Source organism: Phaseolus vulgaris, chromosome 7, assembly GCF_051622355.1.
Source record: "Phaseolus vulgaris cultivar YP4 chromosome 7, ASM5162235v1, whole genome shotgun sequence".
NCBI classification, from domain to species: domain Eukaryota; kingdom Viridiplantae; phylum Streptophyta; class Magnoliopsida; order Fabales; family Fabaceae; genus Phaseolus; species Phaseolus vulgaris.
The window spans coordinates 42,570,224-42,595,525 of NC_143504.1; the positions used below are offsets into that span (position 1 = coordinate 42,570,224).

General features: G+C 32.9%; 1 protein-coding gene across 1 annotated transcript; it reads right to left on the reverse strand.

Moving 5' to 3' along the window:
- Positions 1-11,300: 11,300 nt before the first annotated feature.
- Positions 11,301-24,100, reverse strand: LOC137828595 (Galactose oxidase/kelch repeat superfamily protein). The gene is made up of 14 exons (XM_068635235.2): positions 23,835-24,100; positions 22,615-22,775; positions 22,305-22,382; positions 22,119-22,232; positions 21,906-21,972; positions 21,711-21,772; positions 21,250-21,389; positions 21,027-21,153; positions 18,899-19,013; positions 18,368-18,456; positions 16,912-16,995; positions 12,022-12,342; positions 11,881-11,940; positions 11,301-11,796 (listed from the first exon to the last, which is right to left on the reverse strand). The coding sequence occupies exons 2-14, from the start codon at positions 22,702-22,704 to the stop codon at positions 11,623-11,625; spliced, it is 1,521 nt and encodes a 506-aa protein (XP_068491336.1). The 5' UTR covers positions 22,705-22,775; positions 23,835-24,100; the 3' UTR covers positions 11,301-11,622.
- Between the last annotated feature and the right edge of the window lie 1,202 nt (positions 24,101-25,302).

The following is a 25,302-nucleotide window of genomic DNA, read 5'->3' on the forward strand; positions in this document are numbered from 1 at the left end:
ACAAGGCAAGGTTGGTTGCTAAAGGCTTTGCTCAGAGGGAGGGATTTGATTATAATGAGGTATTTTCTCCAGTTGTTAAACATTCCTCCATTCGAATTTTGTTGGCCTTGGTAGCACAGTTGAATTTAGAGCTTGCTCAACTTGATGTAAAGACTGCGTTCCTACACGGTGATTTGAAGGAGGAAATCTATATGACTCAACTAGAAGGATACAAGGTTGATGGTAAAGAAGATTGGGTTTGTAAACTTAGCAAATCGTTGTACGGATTGAAACAATGTCCGAGACAGTGGTATAAACGATTTGATAAGTTCATGAAGGATCAGAAGTACAAGAGAAGCAAATATGATCACTGTGTGTATTTGCGCAGACTTGAAGATGGTTCCTACATTTACTTACTCTTATATGTTGATGATATGCTGATTGCAGCAAGGAGCCAAGTTGAGATTGACAGGTTAAAGGCTCAGTTGAATAAAGAGTTCGAGATGAAGGATTTGGGGGAAGCCAAGAAGATTCTCGGCATGGAGATAAACAGGGACAAGGAGAGGGGAAAACTTTGGTTCTCACAGAAGCAGTATTTGCAGAAGGTACTACAACGTTTTGGTATACACGAAGATACAAAAACCTGTAAGTACCCCACTTGCTCCTCATTTGAAATTGAGTAGCCGTTTATCTCCGACGACTGATGAAGAACGAGAATACATGGCGAAAGTCCCATATGCAAATGCAGTTGGAAGCTTGATGTATGCAATGGTGTGTACAAGACCAGATATTTCACAGGCTGTGAGTGTTGTTAGCAGATACATGCATAATCCGGGCAAGGGTCATTGGCAAGCTGTGAGATGGATTCTACGGTACCTCTAAAATACCTTAGATGTTGGATTGGCATTTGAGCAAGATGAATCACTTGGTCAATGCATAGTTGGATATTGTGATTCTGATTATGCAGGTGATTTGGATAAGCGACGGTCTACAACTGGCTATTTGTTCACTTTAGCAAAAGCGCCAGTTAGTTGGAAGTCTACCTTGCAGTCTACGGTGGCTTTGTCTACGACAGAGGCAGAGTATATGGCGATTACAGAGGCTGTGAAGGAAGCAATTTGGCTTCATGGATTGCTTAAAGACTTGGGAGTTGGTCAGAAACAACTTGAGTTATATTCTAATAGTCAGAGTGTTATTCATTTAGCAAAGAATCAAGTCTTTCATGCACGGACGAAGAACATTAATGTTCGCTATCACTTTGTGCGTGAGATTCTCGAAGAAGAGGAGATTGTTCTCCAGAAGATTCACATTACGGAGAATCCTGCAGATATGCTCACCAAGGTGGTTACAAGGACCAAGTTTGAACACTGTTTAGACTTGGTTAATATCTTGCACATTTGAAGTTGGCGTCCGGAGGCGCAAATTTGAAGCACTATAAAGTTTGTTTTTGTTATGTTTTGAGAAGATTTTTTTTAGGTGGGACTTGAAATTAAGCCAAGGTGGAGATTTGTTGATTTTGGCTTAATCCCAAGTCCCACATCGGTGGGTTCATTGTTTGGGAAGGAGGTTTGAGGATTATAAATTAAACTTTCTTCCTTCACTGTTATATATCCCAATTTGTAATATCTTCTCCCATAATAATAAAAGTGAGTTGTTTTTGCTGTGCTCGGAGATTAGGCTAAATTGGCCGAACTCCGTTAACAATTTTTGGGTGTGTTTTTTCCTCTTTATCTCTTTTATTATTCCCCTTTATTTATTCAATATTATTTGTCGGGTAACTCTGTTAGGGTTCTGTTTTAGTGGGAAAATTACCTGTTTTTCCCAACAGATTCATCTATGAAAATGCTCTTATGCTTAAGTCGGTCAAAGAATAGAAAAAAAAAGTGCATTATAAAGTATTAAGCATGAGTTGAAGTTAGACTTTCTTTTATGAATGTGTTATTATATAGACTTCTAGAGTTCTTATTTATAGGGTTAATGACATGAATAATGATATCATATATACCTTTCTATATATTTGTTATGTTTAATATTATATTAAAGATATAAAAGAAGATAAACCAATTGTTAAATCTTTATATGGTTCAAATTGATTTGTTAATAATAACTAATTTCTAAGATTTCGAGCTATATTTTTAATAATTGGATAGATATCAATACATAAGCCCTTAAAACTCAAAATATGAATAAATGTTATTAGGCATGCACGTAAAGCATTTTTGTTAAACTAAAAATGTGAGCTTTGAAATGGTTTACTATTAATCAAAATATGTGATGCTCAAATTTATAATAAATGAGTTAAAGGTTCATTAGATATAATTTGGTAGTGGAGCCTAACCACTCATTCAATTAGTATAATGTGGTGATTTAACAATAAAAGATTGGTTAAGATACAAGGTCAAGCAATAGATTCTTAAAAGATCGACAAATAAAAATCAAATATTGAATCATATATATCTTTAATGTTTCTTTTAAATTGAATTCAAGTCAAGCATTTAGGTTTGTATGGTAAATAAAAAGGCAAGAAGAGAGTCTATATGTTCACCTATAAGGTCAAAAAAATATTGAATAGTATATAATATTGCAAGAAAATTATTCAATAGAAACTAATTTTAGAAACCAAAATAATTAGTTACTATTTGACTAAATTAAAATCATTTTATAAACTAAAAAAATTATTGGTATCTAAAGTAGTTTCTATTATTAATAAAAATTTATAAAATAGTTTCCAAATTGATATTTAACCATTAGCTATTAAGATTTTAGCTACTTACTACTTTGTATTCTAAATTAGTCTTTATTAGTCTTTTAGAAACTAATTTATAATCTAAAATATTAGTAGCTAAAATCTTGATAGCTAATTTAGATATCAATTTAGAAACTATTTTATAAATTTTTATTAATAATAGAAGTCACTTTAGATATCAATAATTTTTTAATCTTTAAAATAATATTTAATTTAGTCAGTGACTAATTATTTTTTATCTCTAAATTTAATTACTATTTAATTATTTTCTTGTAATATAAGCTTACCAATTGTTAAGTCGGTATTGACAAAACAATATATTGGTCCTATAATTTTTTCCTTTAAATAAATAAAAGAAAAAACAAAATTTGTAATATACTAAAGTTAATTAGTTCAGACATTTCTCATATTGAAGTTATGGTTGAACTTGACATTATAAAATTAGTTCATTGTACTTTATAATATATATATATATATATATATATATATATATAGTTTCTTATGACATCATTTATATGAATTTTATATAGAAGATATAAATAAACACTAAAAATGAATATTTAAAGTTTAATAAGAAGCAAATACGCAACTACTGTAGTGTAGTTAATTATTTCACTAAGGTTTGTCTAATTTGCTTTCCTTTTAAAATAAATTGGATGTGACTACACCACATGAGTTTGAAGAAACATTTGTATAGATAAAAAAAATATAAAGAAAAACAGTTTTAAAGAGATAATCATTTCTGTAAAATAAAGTTTAAATAGTAAGTATTTTTGTTTGTAAATTTTTAATTTAAATAATAAAATATACATATTTCATCTCATTTAAATTACTTCTATCTTGGATAAATTGTCTGAATAATTAAATTATCATCATAACAATATTAATAATGATAAAAGTAAGGACTTATAAAATAGTTTTAGAATATAAGTGATATATTTTAAAAGATACGTGAATATTTTATTATAAAGTGAAAAAATATGTAAATAGAAAAATCAATTATTTAGGTTTCATTCTAAAAGAATATCCATCTCTTTAAACTTTTTCTTTTCCTTTTTCCTGCCTCCTCTCTAACTTTCTAAACTCCTTTGTCATCATACTGATGATCAGAGTCTCTCATTGAATTCCTTTCTGATAGTAAATACTACTGCCAGATCAGAGTTTTAGACATAGTAAATTTATTTTGATCCTTATTCCTTTGAGTCAGTTTTGAACTTATTAGATTATCTTTGGCATAAGATTTGCATGTGATGTTTCTAGCTTTAAGATTAGTCCTTGTTAGTTCAGAGTCCTAGTGATATACTTAGATCTTTGATTATGACCTTGAGGTGCATGTTAAGCTACCCTTGGACTTTGTAGGATTGAAGCTCTTTGTGAGCACATCTACTTCTTCTTGGGTAAGGGAAACTAGTTTTATTCTAAATATAACCCTAAGTTAGAAGATCTGAATGTGGAGGTAATGTGGTCACCAATTCTATTTTTCTAGCAGGATTGTTTGTATTTTAGTTAAGTTGTATATTGATTAAAATTTAAACTGTGAAATGGTTGATTTTTGGTATTTTGTATATTATATATTGATTTTGATGTGAATAAGTTATTAATTGTGTTTTGATTGAGATTGGAAGTGTATGAATTATTTGAGATGTATTATGATGCATTTGAAGTGTAAAGATTAATAGGTGTTGATGGTTGAATCTGGATATTGAAATTGATTTAGAAAATCATTAATGGTTGAGTATAGGTTGACATAGGAACACAATGAGAGTACATGTACAACTCTTAACAAATTGAATTGATATTTTGATATGATAGGTTCTATAAAATAGAGGTTAGAACGTACAAATTGTAGTGAGATCATGCATATAATAGTTTTGAGCTATTTTTTTTTTTGCATTTTTTGCTCAAGCGAGATATTTTCGCTTAAGCGAAATATTCTCACTCAAGCTAGCTTGAGACAGTGAGTTCCATACCTATTTTTACTTAAGTGATAAATTCTCGCACAAGCGAAAATAGGATGGTGCTCTCGAGTCCATTTTCACTCAAGCTAGAGGGGTTCTCGCTCAAGCGAAAATGGGGTACTCCCGAGTCCATTTTCTCTCAAGCGAGACCCATTTTCACTCAAGCAAGACTATTTTTGCTCAAGCTAGAAAAATAAAAATAAAAACTTAAATTTTAAGATTTGCTTGTGTTTCTTTTCTATTATTGTTTATTGTTTTTAATTAATTTATATGTGAATTTTAATTATATAGTTAATTGAAAATCCTTTAGCTTTTGCGTGTTTTATGTAAATTCTTGGATTGTTGTTTGCTTTCTAAGCTTTAGTGAGATTAAATGGTGTGATGTGAAATTTGAAATTGTAATTGAGACATAGTATTTTAAGAAAAGAAAATAGTGTGTTGTGATTATTAGGAGAGTGTATTGATTTGTGAGTGCTTTATAAAAGAGATGATCCTTACTCTATTGGTATAATAGAATCATATAGATAAAGTTATTCAGGTCATGAGAGTCGAAGCAAGTGCCTATGACTTTGTCTGCGGTTTGAAAAATAATCTGGTTTGGCATGTCATATGAATTAACCTTATCATATGAGATGATTTGATGTTGAGATTATTATGAACATGATTGTGTGGATTCACAACGAGTAGTATGATAGTTGCATGTCTTTGAGTGTTAATTTCAATACACGAGTCTTCTAAAAGTAGAGTCAAGTATCTTTGTGTTTGTGGGTCATTAGAAGTCTGACATAAGAAAGATGAATTATAAATTTTATAGACACGTGATTTCTCTGTGAAAATGTATGAAAATTGATGAATTTATGCTTGTTAATTAAAGTTACATTTTATTAGAAGTTTTAAAAATAGATAACTTACTATTTTATTTGTGTTGTATTTGTTTTCTTTATATGTGATGATCGTGTATTTATACAGGAGTAGGTGATGTTTCAGGTGATAGAGCGTCACTCTGAGTTGATGGAGCAATTTATGTTTGTTTTAACTTATGTATATGTTAAAATCCCTATGTGAGATATATTTTGAAATATTGTATGACTGGTATGTATATATGTAAATATTTAATTAGATATTGCATATTGTTATATTTTTTTTTTCATTTTTGATTTACTTATCTAGAATGAGATTTTAATTTCTGAATTGTATTTTTTGAATTTCAGATTTTCAAATCTGAAATATAGGATAATTTTGAAAATTAATAGGGTGTATGTTCAAACTGGTCATTGGTACCGTGGAGGAAGAATTTGTTTAAAAAGTTAATAAGACAAATAGCTCCCGGTGAGTGTACAAATAATAAGGATATATGAAAAAGATTCAACAAGTGAATAGGCCGCATAAATGTAAATTTAAATTTTGGGTTTTAGTTTTCATGGTTATGAGGAGTCACTAATATAAATAGGGTAATTGTCGTACATGTATTTTCTTCTTCCTCCAAAACTAATATTTCTTCCATTCTTAAATAAACACAAGGTCAACAAAGAAAATAAAAATTATTAAATTGTTAAGAAAAATGAAAAACATTTTGACGAGGAGAAATGAAGATTAAGAATTTATTGTTCTTTATTAGAGAAGATTGATATTCAAAATGGAGACGATTTCATTCTATAACTCTTATAGTTTCAAAAAAACAATTGAGAACATTTATTTTCTACGATTCATAAAGCAAATTCAGAATACAAAATTCGAAATACAAAATTTGTATTCTGGTACAATCTAGAATAAAAAATTTTACGACCATGAAATTTTTTTTATAAATTTTAACTTCCGAATTTTATAATCTCTGAAAAGTTTTTGGATTATAACTGTTCTCGCCGGTTGACTTCCTTCGCTGGTTGACTCTAACAGCTGTTTTGGCCCTTTGATCTCGCCTGAGAATCTTGCCTTCTTGATCAAGAAACCTCTCACCTGCAAAGACAAAGGGACGCCCTAGCGGTCGTTTGCACTCCGACGCTCAAGTCAGTATTAGGGCAAAGAACACCAAGTGTATAGAATAACTTCAGTCTTAAAAGTTGCGTACCTTACTAGGGTTCTTAGCACCCTATATATAGGTTGAAACTAGGGTTTACCTCTGTTCTGTTACCATTGTCTAGGGTTCCTTGGGAAGTGTCCCTGTGCCGCTATTATGTAATCTTCGCATATCTGGCACATGAGCTTCCTTTAACTGGAGTGCAACGAATAATCAGAGTGACCGCTAGGTCCCAACTTGGTGCACCTAATATCCAGCGCCATCTGTTTCGCGGGTGCCCTAGGTATCCACGTGCCATGCATGCAACTTCCCTGGAAACCCTAATTCTACCGGGCCCTTACGCCTCATAGGATTATCCATGATGTTGCGCCTTCATGCGTCATACATCCCACATGCATGGATCCCTCGTGCCTTAGGCTTCCCATACATCTCTTGTCTTTAGCTATTTATCTTAATGAAATTCTAGGGCCCAGCTTACGGGGCTTTTTACTTCATCCTGATGGTTGATGTCCGATCTTCTCCCTCCACTAGTGAGGTCCGATATTGATCTCCAACATCGGATTTAGGATAGCAACCCCAAAGACTGACCGACTCTCGGGTATGTGTCTGGGGTCCACTTTGCGTGACCCCCTCCCATTACCAAATACCGGTGCGCGATGTATGAGGTCAGCTTCTGGGTCAGTAACCGAGGACTGATCGGGACAATAACATTGCTAATAAAAAAGATCTGAAAAGTTTTTGGATTTTATATTTTAAAAAATTAAAAAAAATATTTAATAAAAAGTACTAAAAAATAATTTGAGTATTTTTTAAAGTATAAGAATGCTAGAAGAAAGACATGAAGATGTAGAAAGGAATACACTTAAGAAGTAAAAGTTTGAAAATAATAGACATTTGAAAGAAAGGAAAATTAAATTTTCATATGTTGGAAAAATAATAGTTTGTTATCTATTTTGTAGGTCATTTAGTATTGTGTTTTAGTTATGTTTTGTGTGAAAAATGATTTTAAGGAATTAAAAAAATAAGATGGAAAAATTATTATTTATATTTAAAATAGATACTTTTATAAATATTTAATTTAGATAATTTACTTTTTATGTACAAAAGATGTTAATAAATATAAAATAAAATATATTAAAATTAATGTTTTTTATAAATTGTAATAAATAATATAAATTAATTTCTAAAAAAATATTAAAATATAAAGAAATCTGAAGATATTTAATTAATGTAATCAAACTTAGAAACTATTATAACACGTATAGAGAGAACTAATGAAATATAATAAGATAAATAAATGGAAGGAGACGAAAATTAAAATAAATGTTATATAATTGTTTATATATATATATATATATATATATATATATATTTCATGTTTCAATTTTTTTTTTAAATCGTTTATGGACTTTTTGTCAATATGATAATCAAGAGTGAAGAGTGATTTGTATATTCATGATAATCAAGAATGATTTTTATACTCATGATAACGAAAAGTAGGTTTTGTCTTTGTTAATTGATCTTTTGGAATTTTGGTTTATGTACCATCTGTGATTGAACATCTTATCGAATATATGATTGAAACCATCTACGAAGTCTAGTCGAATACACGATAAGAAATCGAGAAACACCATCTCAAGGCATATCATTAGCACAATCAAAGTGCACAAAATAGCTGCATAATATTAGGATTAACTCGATAATTCGCGCTAAACCAGACCCACTATGAGCGACTCATTTTAATCCTATAAATACATACTCCAAGACAAGGTAAATGTACACATTATATAGCATTTATTACTCTAACAAATGTATATCAAATCCTAACTTAAGTGTTGAATGACCTTTTGCAGGTACTCCCACTCTAACCGAGGTCAAAGATCAAGACTTGAGAGAGAAAATTTGCAAGCTCTTGTTAGAAAGAAGAAAAAGAAAAGAGACAAGAAAGAGAAGAAAGAAAAAAAGAGAATAGAAAAGTATTTGTCTAGAGTTGAACCAGATATTGATAACATTTTATCTTTTATAGAAAACCCTTTTGAGGATGTGCTTGAATAAAAAATTATGTTTGGAGCTAAACCATATATAGATATAAACTTTTCCCCCATGGAAAAGTTAAATGAAGGTTTGTTTGAAAAAGAAGAGGAATCTAGAAAGGACGAGGAGTATCTTATAACACTACGGCTAATTGAAAAAGAATCCTTAAAAGGGGATTGCAATACTTTGAACTCTCATTTTCCTTTAAATAATGATGCTTCCTCTTCCCAAAAATCACAAAATACAACACTTTGTTATATTGTTGCCTAACTTGGACAATGAACAACACAAAGTAAACAAAAATATTTTTGAAAAGGGCTTTATTTCTTTTCTTTAAAACTTGTATAAAAATGATAAAGAGCCTTATTTCATTACATTTTTTAAAAATATATTTGACTTAATTTTCTTTTGATAAAAAACCTTATCTCATTTTTCTTCGATAGTTATATTTGATCATGGAAGACAATAGTTAAATAAACAGAGATTGTTATCATTAAACATAATTCAGATATGAGGACAAATCATTCTCAAAAGAGAGTAAATGATGGAAACCATCCAGCCTCAAAACCATTGGTTAAGAGGATTGAAGAGGATGAAACCTTAATGAAGAAATTGTAGAGTCTTTTTCTTCTTTTTAGTCTTGTAAAAATTATACAAAATAGTTTAGGAATTATTTTGACTATTGTATTTTGGGCCAAGTACAGTAGAATATTATTTGGGCCACAAATAATTTAGAAAAAATAAACCTAATCCAATTAAATAAATAGTTTAGGACAAATAGTTTAGGCGTTTCCTACATGAGCACGTGGCACCTTTGCCACTTTTCACTCTCCCAATGGAGAAGATTTGTACCAATAAGAAGGTAACACTTGTCACATTCTCATTTGAGAGGATTTGAGAAGCTTGTCTTGCAAGTTTCCTCTCCTATAAATAAGAATCTCTTGTACATGTTCAATAGCGCACCTTCATACTCAATACGTGACATGTTCTACCTTCATTCGTGCTTTCGCAACTTCAATATCATCTTCCATAGAAGTAATTCAAATAAAAAATATGCTAAGTCCGTTTGCATCTCCAAGTACTATTATTTTATCATCCACAACCTTAAAACCAAGGCATCGTCCGTGAAATGCACAATCTTAACTGATATGCAAATGGATATATGCTTAACATAAACTAAGAACATACAAGTCCAAACGTCACACCCTTTTCCAACTATTACCTAACTATTAGATCAATCCCCATCCAACGGCTATGATGACCTCGTAATGAATCCCGAAAACACAAACCTCACCAAAACATAGAAGCTTCTAGACCCTTCAGGACCTTTGTCCAATCCAGCCCGGGGGCTATTGTTTGGATAAATATCAGAGTACATCTCAACACCAACAAGACCACCCAAACAAGATAAATTGTTTTTGGAAATCATTAACTAACATACTACTCTAAAAAAAGCAAAAAGCTTTCTGAATATGGGGGCTAGTGTACCATCTATAGTCGAATAACTTACGAAATATATGACCGAAACCATCTAGGAAGCCTAGTCAAATACACATCGAGAAATCAAGAAACTCCCTCTCAAGGCATATCATTAACACAATTAAAGTGCACAAAATAGCTACATAATACTAGGATTAACTCAATAATTCCCACTAAATCAAATTTACCACTAAGGCTCATCTTTACCTTATAAATACACGCTTCAAGACAAGACAAAGATACGCATTATATAACATTTAGTACTCCAACAATTGTAAATCAAATCCTAACTTGAACGTCAGATGACCTTTTGCAGGTATCTCCCACTCTAAAGACCTGGGAGAGACTCAAGACCGAAGACCGAATTCATATAGGAGACTCACGTAAGAAAATATCCACACTGCAACGACAAGACCTTCGCAGCCTATACAAGAACAATTTACTCAACCTATTGCTCATAAGGTGTGATTTTGATAACCAATCAACAAGTCGTTTTTCCTAACATTGATAATCAATAGAGTTAAAGGAAATTTAACGTAACGTTTTCATGCTCGGTGATGATCCTAGTTCTAGGGATATGTAACTTAATTCTGTCTATCTAATTCCATTATTAATTGGCCGCACAATGCTTTTCGTCGTTCCTTTTATAACCTACGCAACCTTTAATCTCAGAAAATACCAATTACAGTGCCAAATACACTAACTCCTCTAAAATCATCTTCCTTCTGAAGGACACTTAAACTTCTGTTCTCCATATTGGATATCAATTCACAAATATGGAATGAGCATTTTTCTGCTCACGCGAAATACATATATTAATTCAAGACGGGATCAATCAATGACGCTCCAAACACTCGCATTGAGGGATTGCAATTCTACTCGAACCACATTATGAACATCTTTTACATGGAGATAACAAATCCGCTCACCAACCAGCGATCACTGTCCTTTGAATCAAACCAAAATACAACACCGAAAACAAAGACATACATATGATAAAGTAAAACTAAAACTGCATACTCTAGCAATTGAACATTCAGGTAATTGTATCTAAAATGGAATAAAACATGCCAATCAGATTCCAATATATACTCAAATGAATAAAATTAAATAAAAGGTAAATCCTACAAATTTAATAGACACTTGAGCCTGAAATGAATCAGTCAAAAGTAAACCAGTCAAGGTACGCATTACAAATTCAAAAAGATTATGTACCCATCTCGAAAGTTTCAGACTTCAGTTCTTCAAAAGTGTTGTCCATCAATCATTTCAATTCAAATGATACCTTAAAAGTTCTGTAACAAATAAATGTTATTTAGTGAACAAAAAAAATAGAATATAACCTGTTAAGGTTCCTCAGACCCAATAAATCACTTTCAGTTGACATTGCCACCATGACCTCAGACTTCTCATGTCTCCCTCCCTCCAAACCATCGCCAAACTCCACCAGGAGTCTGTTTCTGAGCTGTTGCAACAAGCTCCATTTCCTGGTCCAGAGCAGAATTCTTTTCACGAAGAGCCTGTACCTCATCTTCTATTGACTGCATTGATTCCAGCAACTTCTGGAGTTCTGCAATTTTGGCCTGGAAGCAAACAATTTTATTATACTCAATCCTACACAAGCATAAAGCCATATAATACTCCAAAATAGGAAAGTGAATTTGTACCTCCAAGTTAAAGCATCTTGATCTCTCAGCCACAAGTTGTCCGTGAACTGACTGGAGTTCCTGAAATACATATTTAGTTATGAAAATAGCACCTACCAATTAAATTATAGCGCACCTTCATATTAAAACTGCAATACATACCTTGGACAACTCAGCATGAGTATTATTTATTTCTTCTATCTCACCTCCAAGCTTAGAATTTTCAGCCCTGACTTCTGCAATTGACAATTCCAATATCCGTTTTTCTTCTTTAATGGCTTCAATTTTGTTTGTCACATCGTCTTTAGGATGACCATTTACAGATGAGTTGTAATTCATATCATCCAGTTGCATGAAATCCAACTTCTCTGATTTAGACAACGCATAAGCTGAAGTAACAGAAGCAGCAGCGGCGGCAGCAGCTGGTGATTGGAAAATCTTAGGACGTACAATGTCTTTTTCCTTAGGTCTCATAACAAAAACCTAAATTTGCAAGTGACCAAGCCATTAGCCATAGAATCCACTATATGGAACACCAAAATGTTAATTAACAAAACCGCCCAAAAAAATGCAAAATTAGCAAATTCATAATCTGTGGCATAACATGCAATTTGCAGTCATAATGTCAGGTAGAAGCTAGTTTAACTGAATTGAATTAAATCAATTTGCATGGGACAACAGTCAGTTTTGTCCCACTAGCGACATGGATAATCAATGCCTTTGGCTTTCGTTAATACCAAATACCATTTTTTTAATAACCATTTAGTGCAAGGTCTTTTGAATTGGACCACCTTCCATTTTAACCACTTTTCTCTCCGCAGCCAGCATTGGTTTTCTATCATTACCAAACAACCTGAGGAAACATTATGCAACATTCTCCAAGTTTCTTCTAGCCCTTGCAGTAATCTTATCTTTTCAAGGTTGTTTGACCATTGGCCTCAACATTCTGATCTCCAAAACAATAAAAACATTAGATACTTTCTCTTGTGGAGGATGTCTCTCACTGCCCAACATCAACTAGCAATAGCATAGAGCAGCATTGGTCTTGTTAATTCCATCTACCTACTTGATATTCTTGGAATTATTCCAGTATTCTTTTTGTTAAAAAAAAAAACTTACTAATTCAAGGATAATTTAGTGAAATGTTCTTAATGACTCCCATCACATTAAAAAATGTAAACCCATAGTTCACCCTCATGTGGCTTTACTTGAAAGCACTGTCTACATGGTTATGAAAATTGATATTTCGCTAATATCCTGTTCTGTAATGTTAACACATAACTACCCTGACACTTTCTTCACCCATTTATTCTTTAATGGTAAGATGAAATCAAACCATGCCAACTCACTTTTCAACTTTCAAGTCATTCCCTTCCAATTTTTCCCCAAATTCATCACAATTCCCTAGCTTCTTTTTCTAAAAGATACCACTAATATTCACATGAGATGGAGTAGGAGGTCCAAAAACCTTCCAAGTCTGCATGTGAAGCTAATAAAAGGAGGCATATGTCTAAACAAGTAGGCACTCTATCATGGCCCAAGAGGAGGTAATAGGAGATTATGATCATGATGAAGCACAAATGAGCAGAGCAATAACGAGGAGCAAGCCCAAATGACATAGCACCAAGTCTAAATATTTTGATGACTATGACTGTACAGTTAAAGGCGAAATGAAGTAAAAGTTGAGAATCCAAATTAGGGCTAAGAGCAGAGTAGTATTTTCTCAGGTTGTTAGGATCTCTAAGATTTGTTTTTCTATTGTGACTCTATTTGTTACATGTATGAGAGCCTTTCATAGGAAATAATACCAGAGAATTATCCAGTCTTTTTATTGTATGTGGAGGAAGCCTAACATGCACTATAGGCATTGCATTTTTGTGCTTTCGTTGAGAGACGAATGCTGTGTCAAAAAAGTAATGAAAAAATAGATTTCATTCTTCAATTACTAGAGAGCCAAAAAGCTTTCCAAGAAGCAATGAATACTTGCATGACCAATTTGGAAGCCCAAGTTGTTATGTTAGTAGACGAAACAATACTCATTAGATGACCTCATGCTTGAGTGTCTTTATGTTTTGATGATAACAAGCACTATAAGGTGTATTTTGATATGACAAAGCTCATTCATGTGTAGCATAAGATTAGACAAAAACAGAAGAGAAAGTGAGTAAGACTCACTAGACGATATAGCAAGAGAAAGGTTGTTAAGACGGAATAGTGGGAGATGTTGATCAGACGATCCAATCTTAATGTTCACCCGCGAAATAGATAATATAATCAAAGTGAATAGAGAAAAGAAAAATTGTTGTGCATAAAAGATGATAAGATGAAATAGCATCCCATAAGACAAAGCTCGAAGAGAGAACTTGTCAGACAAAGGATCAGACTATGGAGCTGAGAATGATCATAATATACGATACAAGTGTTAGAAGCTCCCATAAGACGAAAACTCCTCGGTAAACACATAGAAGATGAATACGTTTGCAAGCATCAAACGCACGCTGGAAATTGTTCATAGAAGACGATAGAAGAATCGTCCAAGCATTAGACGAAATGCGATAAACAGGGAAGTGTCCATGCTTAATCTTTACATTCTTGGAAGGTTTTATGACATTGCATTTATGTTTATGAATCTTATTTGACATTTCTAAATCATAGAAAACACTATTTTCAAATAAGATTATTGGTTAAATGATTTTGAAAAGTTTTCGTATTTGAGAACAAAACACAAAGAACTTGAAAAATCTCAAATGCCTTGTGCTTAAATGTTTTGTGAATGAAAAACATTTTTCATATAGGTTTTAAATGTTTCGAATACAATTGTGCAAAAAGAATTAAATTTAAAACTGCATTGGAAAGTTTTTGCATGAACAAAATTTTACTTTAAAGATTTCGAAAAATAGAGCATGAATATTTTTTATGTCAAAGAGTTTTTCGAAACACGTTTAGTAGAATAATATCCAGGTTAAATGTAATTATGCTACAATTTTCTGATTTAATATTAACTTGGAAAGAATTTGAAAATACATTAAAGATGAAAAATCTGAGAAAAGAAAGTCCCAATAATTAGAAGATATAATGAAGATTTTTGTTTTAGTGATACTTATGATTTATTATATTAATTATAATGTTCACTGATATTGAGTTTGTTCTAAAAAATTGTCCAAGGAACATAAAGACGCATATAAAGCTAAAAGCCAAATTCAACGTATGATAGGAAAGAGATGAAGCTCACAAGCAAGATTTGTGCAGATTGTGAGTAAAACAGTATCAAGGATATACAAACGAAGATATTCAGAAAGGAAGATTGTTTGTAGTGCAAATAAGTGGCAAAACGCATTGAAGGCTTATATCAGAACATTCGTTTTTGAGCGTCTACCACGAAAAAGAAAATGAATAATGCAAAAACAGAAAGATCCAAGTCCAGAATTGTTAGAACCTCAACGGACAAAGATAATACATATAAAGAAAGTATTTGAAGAGCAAGTTAAAGACGCACATAAAAGATCGATTTCCCATTCCATCAATTGAAGAATTGGTTGATGAACTCCATGGGATGCAGTGGTTTTCAAAGCTGGATTTACGCTCTGGATACCACTAGATTAGACTGAACACAAATGACACTTTGAAAACTGCCTTTTGCACACAGGAAGGTCATATGAAGTTTTGGTGGTGCCCTTTGGATTGTGTAATGTGCCTGCTTCGTTTCAGTCAACTATGAATATATTGATTAAGCCCTATTTGCGGAAGTTTGTTATAGTCTTCTTTGACAACATATTGGTGTATAGTAAGTCATTAGAAGATCATATCTCTCGTCTGGATTTTTTTTTTTTCAATGCCTCGTGTCTAATCAAGTTTTCCTCAAGAGGGTGCTTGTTTGCTCAGGAATCAATAGAGTATTTGGGCCATACAATATCTAGGGATGGCGTTAGCCTAGATCTTGAGAAAATTCGTGCAATGATTACTTGGCCGACACCTACCACCATTAAACAATTGCGTGGATTTTTGGGGCTCACGGGTTTTTATAGAATGTTTATTCTACACTATGCTTCTTCTATAGTTGCTTTGCTCCTCTCACTAACCTACTGAAGAAAGATTCATTTACTTGGTCTGAAGAAGCACAACAATGCTATGACTCATACTCTCATGTCGATGTTGCCTAACTTCCAAGAGGATTTCATAACAGAAATAGATGCATCAGGGCAAGGGATAGGAGCAGTTTTGATGCAGAATAACCACCCAATTTTTTCTTTTAGAAAAAATGTTTTGCCCAAAGCTTCTTTCAGCTAATACATATGTTAGGGAGTTGCATGCAATCACCATTGTTGTCAAAAAATGGCGCACTTACCTTTTCAATAGAAAATTCACCATTCATACAGATTAACAAAGTCTTTGGGAATTAATGACATACATGGTGCAAAGATAACTACCAGAATATTGTTAAGACGATTAGAATAGTTAAGAGTCAGTTAGGGAGAGGAAGGTCAGAGAGGGAGCTTTTACATTATTTTTGACTGGGAGTTACCCTTGTGTTAAAGGAAAGGGCTCCTTTGTAGTCCCATTGTAGTTCTTACTTCAAAATACAGAATCTATTATTTTTGTTCTACAACTCTATTCTCTTTTTTCACTTGTGGGAACGGTTCTTTTCTCTTTATGTGTAGAAGATTCCTAACACAATCTTAACTCTTGAAGGCTTCATTGGGGTTCAAGTTGTTTCCATTTCAAAAGAAACAAAGAAGGCATACATGGTCCAGATGAACAGACATGCATGTCCAGATGAGCAAGCAACGTAGAGGCATACAACCAAGCACTCAAGCTACGGAGCAAACCATGCATATTGCAAAAAGGACCAATCAAAGTACAAAACCTCTCCAATGTCTATAATTGATGAAAAATGACATATCAAACTATCATAAGAAAAAGAGTGTGCTTATATATGAACCATCATTGAGGATAACAGGGTCAGTGGCAAAAGCACATAAATCAGTCTTCCTTCAAAATCAAAATAATAAATCCAATCTTCCATAGACAACAAAAGTACTTTATATCACATACCTCATTGCTGTACCTCCCATTATAGCCTCCAAAAGCTAACAGATACTTTTCTCCATCAACTCTTGCTGAACAGACACTAAGACCCTGGTAATGGTAGTAGATAAATAAATAAATAAAATAACAGGGATTGAATTATTGTTAGATATTTCAGTACAAAAAATTGCTTACAGTCATTATTGTATTCAATTGCACACAAAGAGCTGCTCCCTCATTTCAATTGGTTAATATTAGCAAGTCAAAAGAAGTCAAGGTGCCCTTATGGTGTTGCTACTATCTCCCAAGGTGGCAGCCTTTACTGTCTTCATACGTAGTTTTTTGTGTGTTTTCTTTCAATAAATTCCTTTAAATCTACGTCAATCTTTGGTAGACAATACATCAGAGGAGTTGGTTACTTTCTTCCTCAAATCGGGAAGATCCTACGTTTTTATTTATAATGCAAGTGATGAACCTACTATTTTATGTTCAAGTAGTTTGCTTGCAACATTACATGTGGTGTTCTCTTTGTTAATAAATACGCTCTCACTAATTTCCACCAATCTGGAGCTCTGTGAATACGCAGTTACATTGCAGTACACTTGCTTCCAACTTTAGCAGGAATTCCGCAGAAACTTTATAATTTTAGATGTACCACCAAGCTTGCTTAAGTTAATGAATTTGAGTTCTATGGAAAAAGATTCCTCCTCCTTTCCTTTTTATTGCATCAGACTTTGTGAAGGAATATGTGATTTTGAAAAGAACAATTCAATGAATTATAAACATATATTCTGCGCCCAAAGATAGAACCCACGTCTTATAGTGAGGATTTGATCTTGCAGAGTGAAAGAGTCAACAGTCAAGAAATTTCTTTTTCAAACAGTGATGTAAGCATATAGGCTCATCAAGACAAGGATATGATTCTTCATTGGATAATACCCGACTTTATTATGAAATCTAGACTTAAAATTAACCAGGATTTTTCTCATCTTTCAGACCTACTGTGATTCTAGATATCAACAGATAAAATTATTTATGTTCTTCAAAGCTTATAGTTGGAGATGTCATTCTAGACTCTACCCACTCTCACTTACATCTAAACACCATAAATTGATAAAAAAAGTGAATGTTCTAGAACTCCCATTTATTGTTCACTGTCATGGACCTCTAGATGAGAGAAAGAAGAGGAAACTAAAAACTACGATCTCTTTGTATTGTAAAAAAGAGAAATAGGAATGTTAGGTGTTCCTGCTTCAGTGTTTAGGATAAAACATGATCCCAGTCAACTGAACCTGAGCTAAATTTACAGGAACCGACTCAAATCCTAAATACATATATAGTCATAAAGCAGCCCTAAAATAAACAATCACAGGTACGGTGACAAACTCTAATAGAACCTTGGAGAAGAAAGAACAACAATCCTTCAAATAATATTCCTTGAAATGTTAAAAATATAAAATAAATTATTTCACCAAGTAATTACCTCACTAGAAAGTGGATCTTTTTGCTTCACAGCAGTCAATACTGACCATACAAGCTTAGACATGTCTAACACCAGGGTTTCAGGGCAACCTGTGTTGCAAATTAGATAATCATACAATCATGAAGAATAACAACTAAAACTATAATGTATAGACAATTGATGCAACAGTAGTTTACCCCATCCCCTTCCCTTTTGCATAGTTTCTTGTGGTTCATTTAAGGTTTTAATTAAAACAAGGAGGCCAAATGTTTGTGCAAAGTGTGGTTTATACAGGTGTATTTGGCTGGAGTATAAAGCCTCCCCGTCCACTTAAATTTGTTTCAAGATGATTCTGTTTCTGGTTTCACAGTAGGGTCAATCTCAATGCAATTTCAACAAGTTATTATTTCTGACATGTACAAGGAGCGGAAATACATGCTGAATTATTGAATTTCTGTTTTGAAGAATATTTTATCTGCTTCCTTGAAGTTTTATTTTTCACTCCTCTGATACTATTTCTTTTTAATTTTAAAAAATAAAATACTTACATACCATTTCTATTATCTCCACCACCAACTATAAACCAGCTTTCATCAATAGTGACACCAGCATGACCAGCCCTGGGAGATACTAAATCACCTTGAGTTTGTGGTTGGGACCACTCCATCTGAACCAAACAAAATTGTTAGATCAATATATGTTCAATGCTAAATTTGTATGGGGAAAAAATTACTTGGAGGATCAATGGCCAAAACTCAAACAACATCTGGATAGGTATATGTAAATTGAAATCAATCAAAAGTTAAAAAAGGAATACTGAAATTGTTCTTCCCCTTCATTCCATGGATTACCGGATCCAGGTTAACATAGTAAGCAAAATAAACATTATGTTTGCAACTTTACGCTATACGTAAGAAGCAAACACATGTAAAGAGATCTTTACAAACAATAGTACTTGCCAAGCATGAGATGAAAAAAAGTGTATGTGTTGTAAATATGTACCCTAGCCATCATCAATGACAAAGTATGTGTTGTAACTTGTAAGTAACAGAGATAAGTGTTGCTTATCTTTAAGATATCATGAGATCTTTGTTTTCCTATCTTCGGTTATTTCCTTACTTAAGCTTACCTTTTAAAAGGGAGACCAGTGAATATACATTCCACGCAACTAACATACCATTCTGTTTCTTCCAACTGTTTGTCAGCTATTAGCTTTTTCATTGAATGAACTTCAATAGATACAAATTTCAGAAAAAAAAAAAAACACAACACAAACACTTGTACACTTCACATAAATTTTGTAATGAAAATTTCCAATGGAGAAGCAGATCTATATTAGATACATATTCTCATAGAAAGTATAATTACTAGTTCAACAAATGTCTGCTTCTATTTGTTCCAAATATCACCTACGGAACATTCTCACTAATGAACCAAGTATTTTAGTAGCCACCAGCAGATACTTTAAACTAAACTCATCTAATTTTTTCTTAAGGTAAAATAACTTTCAGTAAAGATAACTTATCAACCAAATAAATTTAAGTCCTAAATTATCAGTTAATATTAGCCAAATGCCTTGACACCATGACAGTCCACAATTCCATCATATAACAGGAATAAGCCTGAGTGGGACAAATGATTATCATGGAGTTGCTTTCATTTATCCTTATCCATGTACCTAGGAACAAAATTCAGATAAAGATTCCAATTTCATTTAGTGGCATCCCTAGTGATTTTTCCCCCTTAATCAGTAAGCAACATCACTATTTCTAGCAGTTAGATGTTAACAAGTTTTTCCTCAATAACCATTGAATGTTATTTCATGATTCATCAAAATATTGATCCAGAACTAGTATATATTTATACACAAAAACTGTGACTAAATTTTATTGGATTGAGTGCTTACTACGAGGTCAAAAACTATAGCTAATAATTACAGAACAATTCTTTTCTACTTAACATAATAACCAAAGTGTCACAATTCGATTGTGACTTAGCACATATGGCCCAGGACAATTGATGCAACCCGCAATAATTGCCCCTCTTGGAATCGAACTTGTGACCTTTGTTTCAATACCAATTATTGAATCGGACGCTTACCACTAAGCCAAAAGTTATAGTTAATATTTAGGATGCAACTCTTTATACTTAAAGAGTGTAGCAGTCCAAGCGTCACAATTCAATTTGTGACTTGGCCCAGCTAGCCTCTGCCAATGGAAAATTGATACAACCCAGTTCATTTTATAAGAGAAAAGAAAAAGGTGCAAGAAATTCCAAAGCAAGATAACATCAACATGCTCTACAGTCTAAAAAGCAATTTGGTAGGAAAAATTAGAATGTTCATGGTTTTTTTAGAAAGAAAGGCAAAATGCTGGAATACGTATATGATAAGATAGGATACTGGAAAAATAGGAGTTGCATTCTTTGACTCCATTGTTATCACAGTGAATACTATTCCCTCAATCCCCACCAATGCATACATGCCTTAAATCTCAAATATATTTTTCCTTTATAGTGTACACTAGGGTAATTGGAGGTCTAACAGTATCATATCAAAATTCACTTTTGTGCATTGTTATACACAATTTACTGATCACCCTAGAATGGAAAAAACAAGCTTAATAATAATTTGATTTAATTAAACATGCAAAGAAAAAGTTGGTGAATACTATTCACGTACTGTTTGCATGTCTAATAAATGAAGATCATTGAAGAAAACAGAATGAGAGCAACCACCAAAGATTAGAAGGTATCGCTCTCCTTGAATAGAAGCTGCATGATCGTATCTAGGAGATGGAGGTGTCTGGCTATCAAAATCCAAGAAATTGGTATGGTCAGTCATATGGAACTTATCTTAAGCATGAAAACACACTTTCTGAAAGTGTAAAATTGATACCCCTTACATAGTCTCTATCATTTCCCAAGTCATACTTTCCAGATCAAGAACATGGACATCATTCAACAGCTTCCTGTTCATATCTTCTCCACCAAACAATATCACTCTTGAACCAACTAGTGTTGCAGACTGTCCCACACGGGCTACCTGGGAAAATAAGTTGAAAACATCAAATATCTTTTCAACTACAATCAAAAGGATTCCAAAATTACATATACAGATAATACAAAGAAATACTACATAATTGAATATTCTACATACATGATTCAAAATGAAAAGAAAGTAGGAATATAATGCAACTGTAACAACCAATCCTCATCCCATTAACAGGGGCTGGTTACATGGATTCATCAGCACAATTAAACTACATAAAAACTTTTAGATTAGGACAATGAAAACATTAACCAAACAAAAAAATCAACATCTAAGAACAGAACATCCAACTTTTAGATCAATGAATACACTTACTGGGACATTTCCAGAAGTCTTAATAACTCCAAACTGGCATGTTTCAATGTCAATGTATTGAACTGAAAGAAGTTCAATGAACATTGTAAGTTTTGTATGTGTTACCATGTAATAATATGCCATGCATGGATATGAAATAATCAGGCAAATATATGATTTTCCCCCCATTATAAAAAACATTGTATAGATACTAGCCTGTTAATTCAGCAGAAGAGTCCCGTGAACTGCCACCAAGAAGAAGCAGTTTCTCCCCCCACCTAATCTGCAGAAATTTCCAAGTCTATATCAGAACAAATCAAATATCAATATTATCCTTTTATCACTAACACTCATGGTTCCAGTAGCCAAACTGGAGAATTTCATACTATAAGCATAGATGCGCATCAAGAGAGTTGTCATACAAATTACCATATTGTGACCAGATGTGGCAGGAAGAAATTCCTGTGAGCTATTGCCATCCTCTTTTCCAACCTTTGCTTTTAGTTTCAGAGAGGACCACGTCAAACTTCTTAAATCAAAAACCTGCAAACAGCTAAATCACATGACACACGACAACAAGTCCAGGATTCAGCAGCATTGGTGTATACCAAATACCTGAACATCAGATAAGTGTCGCCCATTACGACTCCCTCCAGTAATGTATAGTTTTTCATCAACTACTGTTGCAGCATGCTACAGTGAATAATAGATAGAGTAAGTATCTGGTCCAAGGCAAAGGAAGGACTTCACATAAGAAGCCTAGAAAGCCTAAGGACTTCTAGTATTCCAAAGAAAAATAACTCATAACAAGACCCAATCAGGACCTTTTTTACCGTTTTGTTAGAAAGGATATCTAGCCTAGTTTTCCTTTTAATTTTCTATTATGCGATCCTCTAATAAATCAATGAAAGGAAGAGAAGTAAACCTTATATCGAGCACCTGGACGAGCACCAGATACAGTGACTGGTACCCATTCATCATATGTAAGCTCCGTATACCAATTGTTGATTTCCATATCTCTCCAGTACTCTTTTAGACCAGGAAGAACTTTTTCAAATCACCTTTAATTTTATGTTGTCAAATTAACTGTCATAAACAGGAAACAGATCTTAAATGACAAATTCTCAACAGAACACATATAAAAAATCCATAGGAGTAAAACTAGGAAGCATGGACATGAGAATACAATCAATTTTAAATATTAGAAGCAACGTAGTCGAATTCTTAAGTTAACAAGTAAACTCATTAGAGTCTACAATTGTGTTGAGAACAAATTACCCGACTCTCAAATTCCTTTATGGGTAAACAGGAGTAAACTCACGAGACCTATTGACTCAAGATGCGAGTTAGCAAATTTGAAATAAAATGTAACTTTTGCCCCTGTTGACACTGAAATGTTAGTGTTTCACTATGGCTAAATAACTGTCTGAGCGTCATGAGAAGTACCATATACGTAGCCAACTATCTTAACAAAATTTAAGAGCAATCTACACGCACCCTCTCTGTTATTTTAACAGAAAATTACATATCAAAATCCGCAAAGAAATCACAATCTATAGCTGCACCCTGACTGCCATCAAAGAGCATTGAGCTATTATTTGTTCGTGAGATAATACTTCTTTCCAATCTAGCAGAGTTGCTTAAGTCATGCCAACTGATGCCAACTAAAAGGACTGGTCAGTAACCACATTGTGATCTCACGCTTCTTAGGTACACAATTTTACAACGAGTAACGATTATGTGACCCAACTCTCCCATTACCAGAGATATTATTAAAAAAAAAAGAGAAGCTACCACTAGCATTACTCTACACTAAGTTACTAAAAAGAAACAAGTTCCAAAATGCAGCAAAAACATACTAGCACGAAAATCAGGGACTCTGGAATGCTTCTTAACTTAAAATGTTCGAAATTACAATCACAAACTTCACAATTTTCATAATCACGTGATTTTCGACAATGCTTTGACATGCAACTTTGAACATCTGAAATTGCAAATCCAGATCGAGTACACCGCCGAAAATCACCCCGAATTTCAAATCCTAACGGTTAAATTATATTCAACAGAAGTTAAGATAGCATATAAATTCGAAATAGGAGCAAATAGAAACGAATGGATTGGAATGAAAGTGAAAAAGAGTGAAACCTGTCACTAGAGAGAATTGGCAGATCTCGAAACGCCGTCGTCTGGTGCAGATGAGGAGTTCGGACGGTGGCGGATCAAGAGCCACCGTCAGAGATCTCAATAGATACGTTGTCGTAGCCGAGACGGTTGTGGCGGACAGGCGCGACAAAACAAACGTTACGGCAAGAAGCTGTGAGTTGTTGCAAGTTGTAACTTGACACTAATCGTACCACCGAGACTAGAGAATAGATGGTGACAAACTTAAATTTATTTTTTGGTATTTGCTTATCAACTTGCTTTTTGGCATTTTATTTAAAAAAAACACACTAAAATCTCGTGAACTTATATCTCTTTTATAAAAAAAAATAAACATCATAAATTTTAATTCTATCTTAATTTTTTTTTTACATTTTATGAATAGGTATTTGAAATTAGTTTATTATATAAAAAATTTCATGTTATCCATCACTATACAACTTGACATCTCAGCTAGGCTAATACCTCAAGTAACAACAATCATCTGCCATCACATGAAAAAAGTATTATTAAAAAAGAGAAAAAGAAAGAAAATACAAAAATATGGGGACTAGACCAAAATTCACATGTTAAGAAAAACGATACATAGGTAAACTATACTTATTCATAAATAATTCTAAGAACAGACTAGATGGAAGTCTATTATACCAATGAAATGATTCTCTATGAATGAACCCTAAATTAGCCAACTTATCAGCACATGCATTTCCCTCACAAAAAATATGAGTAACCCTAAACCTGATTGTCCTACAGAAATTAAGACAAGTATTTATTCCATCGATTACGAAGCATCCACGGAACATTAGTCCTACGCAACACATACCAAGACAAAATCACATTCAAGCCAAACATTAGTAAGTTCCATCTTTTGAGTTTCCTCCATGGCATGTATAACTCCATAAAACTCTGCAACTAAAGTAGTCTGAACTTCAAAAAACCCTGAAAAAGCACCAATAAATTCTCTCATACTCCCACGAACAATACCACCACAAGTAGCAAGACCAGATACCCTAGCAGCCTCATCAATAACCCAACCTGGTGAAAGAAATTCTCATCTAACAGGAAGAGGACGAAGAACTTTCCCACTAGGAGTCTTAATACAAAAAAGAGGTATTTGAAATTAGTTTCGTTCTAATTCATTTTTATATTTATACACACTACAAATGTTTTTTTTTTATCAAATTAGAGTTTAATAACGTATGCTAAATGTCGATTGTTTAATGATGTTACAGTTCCTTTTGTTCATGTATTAAAATATAATAAAAAATCAATGTAGAAAAATTTTAAAACAATAAAAAGTGCATTTAATTTTTACTTATAATTTTACTATGTTTTATTATTTGAAAAAAAATTATAATAAAAATTAATGAAATTTAAAATAAAATAAAATATCCACGTTCACCGCATTCTGCTTTCCTTTTTTGTTATCATGATTTAATTCCATAGATTCAAG

What these genes read in the sequence shown, in the direction of transcription:
- LOC137828595 (XM_068635235.2), bottom strand. Translation starts at nt 22,704, where the DNA reads ATGGAAATCAACAATTGGTATACGGAGCTTACATATGATGAATGGGTA. An exon ending in AAGATCCACTTTCTAGTGAG is followed by an intron (nt 16,996 to 18,367) that starts GTAATTACTTGG and finishes TACCATTACCAG; the next exon opens with GGTCTTAGTGTCTGTTCAGC. An exon ending in ATGGGAGGTACAGCAATGAG is followed by an intron (nt 12,343 to 16,911) that starts GTATGTGATATA and finishes TTGCAAATTTAG; the next exon opens with GTTTTTGTTATGAGACCTAA.